At 36.6% G+C, this 14,035-nt stretch overlaps 1 protein-coding gene across 4 annotated transcripts in view; it reads right to left on the bottom strand.

Annotated features, from left to right (window-relative positions):
- The window catches only part of SLC44A1 (solute carrier family 44 member 1), a 231,399-nt gene that overhangs the window by 95,770 nt on the left and 121,594 nt on the right, over positions 1-14,035 (bottom strand). For all 4 annotated transcript variants that reach the window (XM_027550433.1, XM_027550435.1, XM_027550434.1 and 1 more), the window contains exon 5: positions 3,532-3,622. In XM_027550433.1, coding sequence (XP_027406234.1) covers positions 3,532-3,622 — 91 coding nt within the window. The remainder of the gene's footprint in view (positions 1-3,531; positions 3,623-14,035) is intronic.

Below are 14,035 nucleotides of genomic sequence, written 5' to 3'. Positions count from 1 at the left end.
GTTATAAATAAGCCATTACACTTGATTTCTAATTAAATTTTATTAAAGAAATAAAACAAAAAAAGGGTTCTGGCAATATCTCTATAGCATAGCAAAGGCAGGAAATAAGTAATCAAGAATCTAATGGCACTATGCAGTGATGTTCACACGTTTCATTTTATTTCCTTTCTCTCCTCTTTCATTTCTATACTCCCTTTCCCCCGCTTCAAACTAACTGTGGTATAGACTTTGCTGCTGCTGCTGCTGCTAAGTCGCGTCAGTCGTGTCCGACTCTGTGCGACCCCATAGACGGCAGCCCACCAGGCTCCCCCGTCCCTGGGATTCTCCAGGCAAGAATGGAGCGGGTTGCCATTTCCTTCTCCGGTATAGACTTTACAAGATCTTAAATTCAAATTCTGATTCTCAACAGTTAGTTGTGTGACTTTGAGCAATCTATCTAACCTTTCTCTTATAAGAGACAATATCCTTACAGGCTTTTGAGAGGGTTCAATGAGATAACACAAGAAACTTAAAACAGTGCTTGACACCCAATAGGTGATTTATAAATTCTAATTCACCTTGGTCCTTCACTTAAAAAATATAGATAAACTATTTTTTTTCATGACTATTAGTTTCTTATTTCTGTATCATGTTAATTCTCTAACACCTAGTGTCCTTTCTGGCATCTGAAAGTATCAAAATAAATGTTTGTTTGATGAGTAAACTGAAGTTATGAAATCTGTTTCTAGTACTGCAGTTTTCTCTAGCTATACTCAGAACTTTAAGCATTATAAATATATATATAGGCTGGCTAGAACCCCCCATGGCTACCATGTTCAGCACATCACCAACAGAGTTCTGAATCTGGATACAATATGGCCCTTTCTAGGCACTGGTTTGTAAAATTCAAAAGCTCTTAGGAACAGTAACCATTTGGCAATTGTGTGGCATTAGTGTTTTACTGCAAATTAGTTTACCACTGTTTTTCTTTCAAATAGACACTACCTTCATCTGCAGAAAGTTCCTGAGTACCCAGGAAGGATGATGACGTGGGAAGGTTCTAGATGCTGATACAGATAATACTCTGAGCCATACACCAAGCACAATAACATATGTTTAACACATAATATCTTATTTAATTCTTACAGCAACTCCATGCAAGAGGTATTGATAATCCCACTTTATATATGAGGAAACTTGGTTTACTAAGAGCTTAACAGACTTGTCTATGCTGAGGGCCATTTGCCTGCATCACAGGTTTGCCTAGTCTTAGTCAAAAGTGTTAGTACATATAAAAAAGTCAATCAAAGTATAGTCCCTACTCTTTTTAAGGACAGACACTAGATCTTCCTAGTCTTTGGAGATTTGGTATCTAATCTATGTGTGAAACAGGGTAGTGACCTAAATTTTTTATTCCAACAAATTTATTGTTTTCTGATCCTTTCACTTTGATTGCCAGATACTAGGTTTACTATGTACAAGGTCTTGATCTGCCTTCCTTCTGTCAATTGTTTCTTTTCATTTACTTTCCAAAAAGGTGAGTTCAGACAAAAGTGATAGATTGTGAACTACTAAGATAAGTAAAACATGAGGATCTTTAAATAAAGTATAAACATTTATATAAATAGTTTTCAGACAGTATAGATTCATCATTGCATCTTGGATTACTAAGACATTAGTGGATAACCATGCTACCAAGCCTGTCCATCTCTAACATTCAAGCCCCTAATTCTATGTTTTCTGTCCTAGTGAATGCCCTTAGGATGCTGTACATGAGACTTTCATGAGTATGCAGCCAAGACTGGATCACCCAGCATAACCAGGAACAGGGAGCCCTCAACATGGTAGAGTCAGAGGTCAGAGGTGCAGGAGGACATGCAGTATGAACTGCCCTCTACCCTAAACCCACGTATATTATACTAGAGCAGGCAACTTCATTCTCATACCATGGCTTTTTCATACCTATTATATTTATGCCTTAAAATAGTGACTCTCTATACTCAAATATGCGTTTAAAATAGGCGTTAGCAGTTGAATAGATAAGAGAACAGAGCTTTTCTTGTTTTTACATTGATAATTTTCTCTATTCAAAGAATCTCTTTTCTTTATTGTCACAGCCTCCCTAATATTCTCAATTTTCATGAATGGAGTCTCCTTACCTATTGGTCTAAGGGGATAATTTGTAGGTCCTTCCTATTTAGTATCTTTTAAAACAGTCCCATTGTGTTTCTGTCTGTAGGCTTTAAATTTTAATTTCAATAGCAACTTGACAAAACTAAAAGAGCAGGAAATCAATTAAACTGATACGTCCTTGTCAGCTTTTCAACAAAAAATTTCAAATTCAAGTTAATGAAGCATAAGTAATACCCCTAAGTCAGTTGAAGGAAAGGAGACATAAGATGAGAATTTTAACCAATAGCTTCTATAATTTACTAAGATACAATAAAGGGGTTTTGATTCCGTATCCCTGGGAAATGTTCATGTTATATACATGGTTAGTGATATATGCCAAGGTTCTTAAGACCAGACATGCTCCAAACAGTATATACCTAATTCTGAGGATATATTCTACAGTGCTTGAGAATCTATTTCCTTTAAAAAAAAATCAATTTATAATTTTAAAATTTGCTTACTTAAAACTACTATGAGATCTGTCCAAAAAAAAGAAAAGATAAAAGAAATATCTAAGGAATTCCCCAGCAGTCCAGTGGTTAGGACTCCATGCTGTCACTGCTGAAGGCCTTGGTTGATCCCTGGTCAGGGAACTAAAACCCCAGAAGCCCAAATCTGTGTGACGTGGCCCAAAATTTTAAAATTCTTTCAAATAAACAATATTTCTTGTTTCATCTTTGTATCCATTACATATAGTAGGTACTTAATAATAAATGTTTGTTGATTAGGACAAACAGCTTATTACAGAGAAAGTACCTAAAGGATATAGCCAGAAATAAAGTATGGAGACTAATCACTGGCATATTTTTAAATTTATAAAGGTAATTTAAAAATGATACCAGTTAGGATGATCAACTTCAAAGAAACTTCAAAGAATCTTTTGAGACTGTGAGACCTGACTTCCAAATTTTGCTATAAGGTTTATAATATCAACAGCTTTCTATACTTGAAAACTATGACATTAAAAAAAAAAGTGAGGGACTTCCCTGGTGGTCCAGTGATTAAGCCTCTGCCCTCCCACTGCAGGGTGCATGGGTTCAATCCCGGGTAGGGGAACTAAGATCCCACATGCCACTAGACGTGGCCAAGAAATAAAATAAATAAATTATTTAATTAAAAAATTTTAAAAAGTGAGCCCACCAAAGAAATTTAAAGTATTTGAGAATGAGAAATGTTGTTTGCCTGTGTGTATGTGTGTGTGTCTGTTCTTTAAAATAATGTGAAATTCATGTTGTCATTTCTATTACTACTTTAAAAATTGTAAAGTACTGAAACTGGGCAACAGGTATCATCAAGTCACTCTTTTCTCATAACATATACAGTTTAAAATCTACCTACAAAAACAAAAGTAACAAGTTAATGAAATACAGTAAAATTTACCTCGCTGGAACAGGTAGTTTGGGGCAAAGACCTTTTGCTTTTGATGATGCATATTCAGAAGGCTTTAGGTCATAGCTGCATAGTGCTGAGCCTGTTGAAAGAAAAGCTATATGTTAGCTAGCAGAACAGAGTCTGAATAAATTCTTTTATTAATTCATTTAAATTTTATTTTATAGGTTAATATTAATTCAACATATACAACTTTCAAACATTATAGAATTAATAAAAGTTTGATTTGGTCTAATAGTATCGATCCTTAATCATTTGAAGCAGATTCTTCTCTGGAAACTTATATAGAAAGTTTAATTAACAGTATTAGGGTAATAACAATAAATATTAGAGCTATCTTCATTGAGTGTCATATGTCAAGCCCTATATAATATACATGCACACACATATAATTTTATAAAGAGTCAACTTTTCATTGTAACTGACCCAACTCTATCTAGAAATGTCTTCAAACAATGGAAAAAACTAACATGATAAAAGTTCTCCTGAAGAAACCAAGAGTTTTTGCCAGCCCCAGTGCTTCTGAGGGTTAGGCTGAAACCAGCCCATTTATGGGGCTGGTTCTGTTCCCCATGCAGGTTTCTCATCCCAAGAGAACAGTTGTGATGGGCAAAGGACCCGTTTCCTCCTCCCATCACGCTGTGAACTCACTGGTGGGGTGAACTTCGCTCTCATATATATAAATTATATAATTTACTTTAACTTTACTAGGCAGGCATTACTAAGCCCACTTAACAGAGGAGAAAATAGAGGTTAAGCGATAAGGTAAATAACTGACATAGCTAATCATCAATAAGCTGGGATTAAACCCTAGATCTCTTTGGCTACAAAACTCCTCTTCAACTACATATGCCATCTCTCCTTCCTATGCTTTCCATTACTAAATATTTAAGGTTGCTACATATAGCACATAGCATTCAGATAATACACTACTTTTTTCTTATGTAAGAGGCATGAGACAGTAACTGTAAATAAACTGAACTATGATCAAATCAATCAATTGATCAAAGGATTCTCAGTTTTCAGATAGTTTAAAACAGCTTAAATTTAGTCTTAGATTGGTTATTTTCTGACTACATGGCCAATACATACATACATACATATATACATATATATATGGGCTTCCCTGGTAGCTCAGCTAAAGAATCTGTCTACATTATAGGAGACCCCCGTTCGATTCCTGAGTTGGGAAGATCTGTTGGAGAAGGGATAGGCTACCCACTCCAGAATTCTTGGGCTTTCCTGGTGGCTCAGTTGGTATCTGCTTAGAATCTGCCTGCAATGAGAGAGATCTGAATTCAATCCCTGGGCTGGGAGGATCTAGAGAAGGGAACGGCTACCCATTCCATTATTTCGGCCTGGAGAATAGTCCATGGGGTCACAAAGAGTTGGACACAACTGAGTGACTTTCATTTTCATTTATATGTATATAATTTGGATGGATACAGTACACCAAATCCTTGATTAAGTCTTATTCAAGCAACATGCTAATTTTACAATATGGCAACTATTATACTATAAGGTTCATTGTACAAAGACATTGTTAGCTAGGGACATTTAGGCTTTAGCTCTGATTTTGCTCAGGCCTACTATATTATATCATGTAAATTGTTTGTATTTCATTATTGAAGTTCTTACTAGGTTACTAATTCAGGCAAATACTTTATTATTAAATACAAATAGAATGGCTTTGCATTTATATTATAGCAATAATGAGATTTTGCACTGTATCACCATGCAATATGTTTAAAATATAATGTGAAGGCAGATTTTAACACTGAATTAATTGTGAAAACATCATGTGAGGACATGAGAAGGAACTAGAATGGAATACAGAAAAAAAGATTTGTTGGGACAACAAAACGGAGAGGTGTATTTCATTTACATCTTGTACTTTCAATCAAAAGAATTTGAGAAAGCCACAAACCTGCACTACATCAGTAATGCTGCCTCCAAACCAACTGAAGTGTTTGAATATGTGGGCTTAGTAGCATATTTACATAAATACATGTAGCATCTATTTTATATTAAAATATCTCAGGTAATTGGGCAGTGTAAAATATTTTTAAAGAGATACTTGAAAGTTGCATGGCATTGTTCTTCAAGTTTCTGCAGCTCTTTAGACTCAATAGGAAACTAAGTTTCTAAAATTCTTTTCTATCATTCTCTTCCATTTTAATGACTTAGTTAAGCATGAATATTAAGCGTCCAACTTCTAAAATTAGGCTTTCATGTTTAAAGATAACACCACTAGATACTATTTATAGCAATTTTAGAGAAAATATGACAGCCATGGCAAGCAAACACTTTAGATTAATTGTAAAATAGCTGGAGTCCTATTATAGAATTGCTCAAGAAAAAATAGCCACTGTACCAGTAACTGCAGGGCAAGCACCCAATGTGATCATCAACTTCCTGATCTGAATTGTCCACTTACTTCTTTCAGAGTCCAAGAGGGAATTGATTTGCACAACACGAAAGGCCCTAACTAAAGCATATTGTGTCAGTGCTGTCAAACACACTGCTCCATTTGAATTCAGTGAACATAATCTTCATCCTCACCCTTTTTTCATTTTAAAAAAGGAGGTCAGCAGGTGCAACAGAGTTCAATTTTATAAAGACTTTCCCAGGATAATGCTCAATGAAAGGATAATAGCCTTATCTCTGACGGTATTCTGGGACAGAGGCCAGTACTAAATAGATCCTGTACTAAATAGATTAAAGGAAAAAGATCTTTACAATGTGCTGGTAGTAACAATCAGAAGAAACTTTATATTGCTTCCTACTCAAAGGACTGATGGACAGAGAAGCCTCAATGAAGAACCTTAAAACAACCCAGAAATGGCCAATGTTTTACAATTGTTTCTCTTTTCATGTGTATTGCTAATATATTTTTAGTGAACTCTTAAGGCAGTATCTATTTTTTTTAGTAGTAGAAGTATAAACAATAGTAGAAGTATAGACATAAGATGTTTGGTTATAAACAGCAAGACAATATTTTTCTTCTACTGCAAAAAACAGGGAAATAAAGTGCTAGAGTAATGAAAAGTCTAAAGCAAAGAACAAAAGCTTCTCAAAACCACATCAGAGGCAATCCATGCAACTTAGCCAATGTTATTCACAGGCCATCAGAATGAATGATCTTAGGAACCTAACTTGGGTATATAAGCATTTATCTTGGTAAACAGTTGCTATTGGCACCAGAATGTTTAACTACTGCAATATTTCAAAGGCTTTATAATAGTTAATTTTTTATTTTTTAGCTCAATATCACTTATAACAACTTCACTAAGAGGTATGTTTCCATCACCATGCTCCAAACATTACAGATGAAAAAAAGTAAGTCATATTTCCAAGACCTTTTAGGAGATCACTGACAAACTAAGAAATAGAATTCTTTACCTGCAGCCCACAATGCTTCTTCTGTGTCTTTCCAATAATCATAATCAGACAAGTATTCAACATGCTCCTGAGAAAAAAAATGTATATTCCACAGACACTGCAAAGATAATATATTTTTTCCCATTACCCACTCTCTAAATCTGCTCTGCCTCCTTCCGTTTTAAATCTACCCTAGGTAATGGCTCCACCATTCATAAAATTCCCAAGATGAAGTATGGAAGTCATTCTGTATCTTCTTTATCTACGTCTTCCATTTATGTTTTCTCATACTATTCAAGACATTCAAGATACCAAGTCCTGACAATCAGACCTTTCTACATTATTTTTTTTTAATAATTTTTATTTAGTTATTTATTTTTGACTGCGCTAGGTCTTCATTGCTGCACACAGGCTTTCTTTTCACTGCGATGTACGGGCTTCTCATTGCTGTGGCTTCTCTCGTTGCAGAGCACGGGCTCTAGGGCACTCAGGCTTCAGGGGTTGCTGTGCACAGGCTCAGTAGTTGTGCACACAGGCTCAGTTGCCCTGCAGCACGTAGGATCTTCTCAGATCAAACCTGTGTCCCTTGCATTGGCAGGTGGATTTTTCACCACTGAGCCACCAGGGAAGTCCTAGATCTATGTTATTTCAGATCATCATGATCTCTTATTGGGTCAGTTAAACTACTCTCTCAGAGGGTTTCTTACCTCCATCCTGCACACAACCTTCAGAATGATTTCTGTAAACTTAGGATTCGTTTATTATACCTCTGCTCTCAGGACAAATTCCAAACTCCTTGGTTTCAAGGCCCTCCTAAGGCAGGCCTCTACCTAAAACTCCAGGCTCATTAATAAACTACTTACAATTCTTGCAGTTTCTCAAGCTTCCAGGCTTTTTCACATGCTATTCCCTCTGCTGAGCTGTCCTTTCCTAACTATCATCTGAAAGAGTGTTCAAGTTTGAGGAGAATTTCTACAAACTACAATATTTACCCTCTCCGTCAAGTCTTATCTGATGCACCCAAACAAAGCTATTTACTTCTTAGCTGTATTATAAAACACATATTATTTTATAATTTTTTAGTTTACATATCATTTCTATCTTTAGAATGTGTGCTCTTTGAGAACTGGGATCTTATGCCTTCAAAATATCTGGAATTTCTATTTCCTGGCACACAGACGGCACTCAAAAGACATCTGTTGAATAAAACAGACATCCTGATTAACAACAACAAAAAAGAATTATTTTATCCTGTTATATTTTGGTGTTACATGTTATATATAATGATATATGCTTTTCACCATTCACTACAAAGTATACTATCTAAAACAGGTTTTCTAAACCTTGGTGTTAACACAATTCTCAGGCAGTTCTTGGTTGTAGGGAGCTGACTTGTGCATTTGCAGGATGTTTATCAGCAACCCTGGTCTCTGTCCACTAGATGCCAGCAGCCTCCCTGTAACCTCTCACCCAACTGTGACAACCAAAAAAAAAAAAAAACGTTTCCTGACACTTCTAAACATCCTGGATGGGGGAGGGGGAGGAGGTAGCTGTGGCAAGTGCAAAAATCACCCTTAGTTAAGAAATACTAGTCTAAAACATCAAATTATTTGAAATAAAGTGTTGGCATTGGAGGCTAATTCTTATTTTAAATTTTTGTTTGATTTACTATCTCAATAACATTTGTAGGATACACCAAGAGGAAAAAAATAGTCCTTAAAACACATGGTTTAGAAAATTGTAGTTAATAAAAAAGAAAATCTTTAAATGCAGAAGTTTTTGTTATTAAGAACAAATGACATGAATATGAGTTCAATGAATTTAATTCCTTTCTAAGTAGGAAAGCATTCTGTATTTATATGCCAGAAAAGAGCAAGACAATTTTCCAATTTCCATTTCTAGTAACCAATAAAAAGGATGGACATATTTGCAATTTTCATGAAGCACTATTAACGAGCTGGAGATATGGCACCTGTAATCACTACGGGCACATACTAGGTACACACTAAATATCTGCTGAGGGGATTAACTTTGGTCATCTTTGTACAAGACTCCTACCAGGTATTGCAGAGGATAAAGAGAAGTTTGACTGTCTGCTCTAATGCAAGCTCCTTACACATGGCGACTATACCTTGTTTTTGTCTTTCTGGTACATATTTAATGGGTACTAATTAATTATTTGTTGAATAAAGTAATTACTTAGAATTATATTACTAAATTTAAGAATTTCCCCCTCTTTTTAACAGTCAAGTCTCCCTTGATGATCTCTGATTTGGAGGCAATTAAATCAGTTGCTACAGTTGTTCATTGCACTCATTTATAAGTGATAACCTATCTTTTGATATACTGTGGCCAAAAAGAAGCCATACTAAGCAACTATACTCCAATAAAAGTTAAAAAAGAAAAAATATCCATACTAACTTTGTGGTTTAAGTTATAGTGTAACTGACTGGTAAGAAAAAAAGGCAAACAATAATCTGATTGCCTATTCATACTAACTCTACACTTACCAACTAGATAACAATAATCAAAAGGCTTGTTAGTATTCACCTACTTTATCTGAATGGATCACACACTCTCTCATGATTTTCAGCAATGATCACTGAAAGCACCAATCTGCATGGCTCACCTCAAAATGTGAACATGGCCCAAATGGCAGGTCATAAAGCACTCTGAATTTATACAAGATACAGTACATTGAAGAAGAACTCCTAAGTAGGAGTGCTATAAATGGAACACAAAAGAAAAATAAGAAATCAGCCATTTTACTACAGTGTTAGGGAAAAGAAAATAATATTGATACAACAGTTTGATAAGAGTAATACAAGAAATAATAAGGAATTCCATGTAAAATACTAGCACCAACTAAGAACAAGCAGTCAGCCCTCAACTTACAGGTTATTCTCATTTCTAAACTTTTGTTTAGAATTTAGACTATATGTGGAAAGAATAAAACGACATGCAAAGCATGGGCATGGCACATGCCACTGTGCACAGCACAAATAGGGATTATGAATACGTTGAAACAAAACACAGAGCTTCAGTCTGATTTGCCTATTTAGACTCAAATGCCCATGCTGAACATTAGGGACAGTGGAGTAAAGTGAACGGTGGACTATAGACCAGAGGTGGTGGTAGGACCAGAATCAGAAGAGAGAGAGGAAGAGGAAGAATATCTGAGCAGGAATCATCTTCCCTTCCCTTCACCATCTGTCATGGTTTGAGCCCAGTGGATGATCTGGCTGGGCTGAGATGAAAGTTTCATGTAAAGTTGAAGTTAGTGTTAGAGGGAGGAAGATGCCTCCCCCCGCCCCCACAATGTATACATTTTTGAGTTTTCCAAAATAATGATAGTAAAGGAGGAAAGAAACTTGTTCATCAGAAACGGCAGGGAAGGAAAGTTGATGGATTCATGCTCTGCTGAAAAATAAGACCTCAGATGGGAGCTCTCACCAGATGGTTTTCGTTTCCTCTGTAGAGCATAAGGTTAGGAAAGAGGAAGAAAGAGAAGACTTAAGAAAAGAAAAGCATGAATAATCACTTGGAGAGTATGTATAAGAGAGACAAATAAATGAATAAGATGAATTATTTAGAGATGAATAAAAAGAACTGATTTCACAGCAATTCTAGTTAGACTGAAGCTAAACAGTTTGTTTACCTGCTGGTGGCAACTCACATGGATGCAGAGTTGAGCAAAGGATAATGTGTTAAGAGAATGAGAAATTATTAAGTGGCAATAGAGATGAAGAGGGACACTCAGTCTATTATTCTTTCAAAAAACATGAATCATTGCTATGTGAGATCCTATATTAGGGCTTGGATATTCAGAGACAAATAGAGCATGATTCTGCCCCCAGGAAAGTCCTGCACCACTGCAGCAAGATGATAAACAAAGCACCAAAGAAGTTTAACACTGAATCCTAATGGTATCTGGCACCTCTGATTTTTAAAGGCAACTGTTAAATTGTTTTATTCTCTAGCATCACATATTTATGGTATTTATGTCTGTATAAGCTATGGCCCAAAATAATGAAATGAACATTTATACATCTATCAATCAATTGATGTACAAAAACATACTTTTATATTCATCTGAAATCTGTCTTTTAAAGCTCCCTGTAATATGGCAGTATCTCTACATTATCAATCTAATTTTGAGCTATTTCTTCCTAGCTTTCTATTCTAGTCAGACATATTTGACAGAAGTATTCCACAAACTTAAGTGTCCAAGAAAACAACTCCTCTTTCTTGTCTAAAAGAAACAAAGAATGGAGGAACTATCACTTGCCTGATAAATGCATTTCTTACATTACTACAGGAACTAAGAGCTTTTCCTTATACTGATTTCAACTAATTTGTAAAGGTAATAAAAGTTCACATGAATGGATGGTTAAGTGCTAAAAAGTACCTTCAAACGTTGTCATGGAAACTTAAAATTCTGAAAAGGATTTATATTATCTTTTCCTTCTGGTAAGAAAAAATGTTATTTTACCTTGCATTTTAAAATAAGTTTTTAAATTATCATTGAAAAACTTACTACCCCAAACAGGATTCTCTCTTTCATAAACTTTTAAGTTACGGTAAAATACACATAACAAAAATTTTATCATCCTAACCATTTCTAAGTGCAGATTTCAGTAGCATTAATGTACATGTACATTAATGTACATTCACTATGTACAGACACTAAGTTTTCATTAAGTACATTATTGTGCAATCATTACCATCATCCATCTCCAGATCTCTTCATCTTGCAAAACTGAAACTCTTCATGTAGAAATTAGTAACTTCCCATTTCTCTCCCCCCACAGCTCCCAGCAACTACCAGTCCACCTTCTGCCTTTGTGGATTTGACCACTCTGAGTATCTCATTTAATAAGGGGACTCATACAGTATTTGTCCTTTTGTAACTGGCTTATTTCATTTAACCTAATATCTTCAAGGTCCATACATACTATAGCATGTGTCAGAATTCCCTTTCTTTTTTAAAAAAATTTTTGATGAAAACAGTAACATAAAACTTACCGTAGTAAGCATTTTTTAAAAAGTGTATGTTAGTGTTAACTATATGTACACTGTTGTACAACAGAGCTCTAGAATTTTTTCATCTTGCAACATTGAAACTCTATACCCATCCAACATCATCTCCCAATTTCCCATCCCCCTCAGCTCTTGCAATCATTTTACCTTTAGAGTCTGACTTTTATTTATTTATTTATAACTTTAATTATTTATTTATGGCTGTGCTGGGCTTCCCTGGTGGATCAGTGGTAAAGAATCCACCTGCCAACGCAGGAGACACCGGTTCGATCCCTGGGTTGGGAAGATCCCCTGGAGAAGGAAATGGCAACCCACTCCAGTATTCTTCTCTGGAGAATCCTATGGACAGAGGAGCCCGGCGGGCTCCAGTCCATGGGGTCGCGAAGAGTCAGACACGACTTAGCAACTAAATAACAACATACCCATCCAACATCATCTCCCCGTTTCCCATCCCCCTCAGCTCTCGCAACCACCATTTTACCTTTAAAGAGTCTATTTTATTTATTGATCTATAACTTTATTTATTTATTTATGGCTGTGCTGGGCATTCGCTGCTGCGCAGGCTTTTCTCTAGTTGCCTGACTGGGCTTCTCTTTGTGGAGCATGGGCTCTAGGGCACACGTGCTTCAGTAGTTGCTGCACGTGGGCTCAGTTGTAGCTCCCAGGCTCTAGACCACATGTTCAGTAGTTGTGGCGCATGGGCTAAGTTGCTCTCCAGCATGTGGGATCTCCTGAGCTCAGGGACTGAACCAGTGTCCTGCATTGGCAAGTGAACTCTTCACCACTGAGACACCAGGGAAGCCCCTGACTACTTTCAGTTCAGTTCAGTCGCTCAGTCGTGTCAGACTCTTTGCGACCCCATGAATCGCAGCACGTCAGGCCTCCCTGTCCATCACCAACTCCCGGAGTTCACTCAGACTCACGTCCATCAAGTCAGTGATGCCATCCAGCCATCTCATCCTCTGTCGTCCCCTTCTCCTTCTGCCTCCAATCCCTCCCAGCATCAGACTCTTTTCCAGTGAGTCAACTCTTCGCATGAGGTGGCCAAAGTATTGGAGTTTCAGCTTTAGCATCAGTCCCTCCAAAGAAATCCCAGGGCTGATCTCCTTCAGAATGGACTGGTTGGATCTCCTTGCAGTCCAAGGGACTTTCAAGAGTCTTCTCCAATACCACAGTTCAAAAGCATCAATTCTTCGGTGCTCAGCCTTCTTCACAGTCCAACTCTCACATCCATACATGACCACAGGAAAAACCATAGCCTTGACTAGACGAAACTTTGTTGGCAAAGTAATGTCTCTGCTTTTCAATATGCTATCTAGGTTGGTCATAACTTTTCTTCCAAGGAGTAAGCGTCTTTTAATTTCATGGCTACAGTCACCATCTGCAGTGATTTTGGAGCCCAAAAAAATAAAGTCTGACACTGACGACTTTAGGTACTTCATATAAGTGTAATCGTGCAGTGTTTGTCTTTCTGTGACTGCCTTACTTCACCTAGCATAATATCCTCAAGCTTCATACATACATAGTATATGGCAGGATTTCCTTATTTTTTAAGGCTGACTAGTATTCCCCTGTATGTATACACCATATTTTCTTTATCCATTCATCTGTCAATGGAAATTTAGTTTGCTTCTACCTCTTGGCAGCATAAGGCTGCAACGAACATGACTGTGCAAATATCTCTTGGATATCCTGCTGTCAATTCTTCTAAACGTGGAACTTTTGGGTCAGATAGCAATCTATTTTTCTCCAAGACAATTTTTTAAGAGCAGTTTTAGGTTCTCAGCAAAACTGAGAAGAAGGTACAGAGATTTCCCATAAACCTCACACCCCCACATAAAGCCTAGCCTCCACCATTATCAACATTCTCCCACCAGAATGCTATGTTTGATACAACTGATAAACCTACACTGGCAAATCATAACCACCGCAAAGTCCATAGTTTACATCAGAGTTCATCTTTGTGCTTTACATTCTGTTGTTGTTCAGTTGCCCAGTTGTATCCGACTCTTTGCACCCTCATGGACTGCAGCATGCCAGGCCTTTCTATTCCTCACAATCTCCCAAAGTTTGT

This window comes from Bos indicus x Bos taurus, chromosome 8 (genome assembly GCF_003369695.1).
Source record: "Bos indicus x Bos taurus breed Angus x Brahman F1 hybrid chromosome 8, Bos_hybrid_MaternalHap_v2.0, whole genome shotgun sequence".
NCBI lineage: Eukaryota > Metazoa > Chordata > Mammalia > Artiodactyla > Bovidae > Bos > Bos indicus x Bos taurus.
Note: the sequence above shows the minus strand (reverse complement) of the source record. Positions and strands in the feature narration are given on the sequence as shown.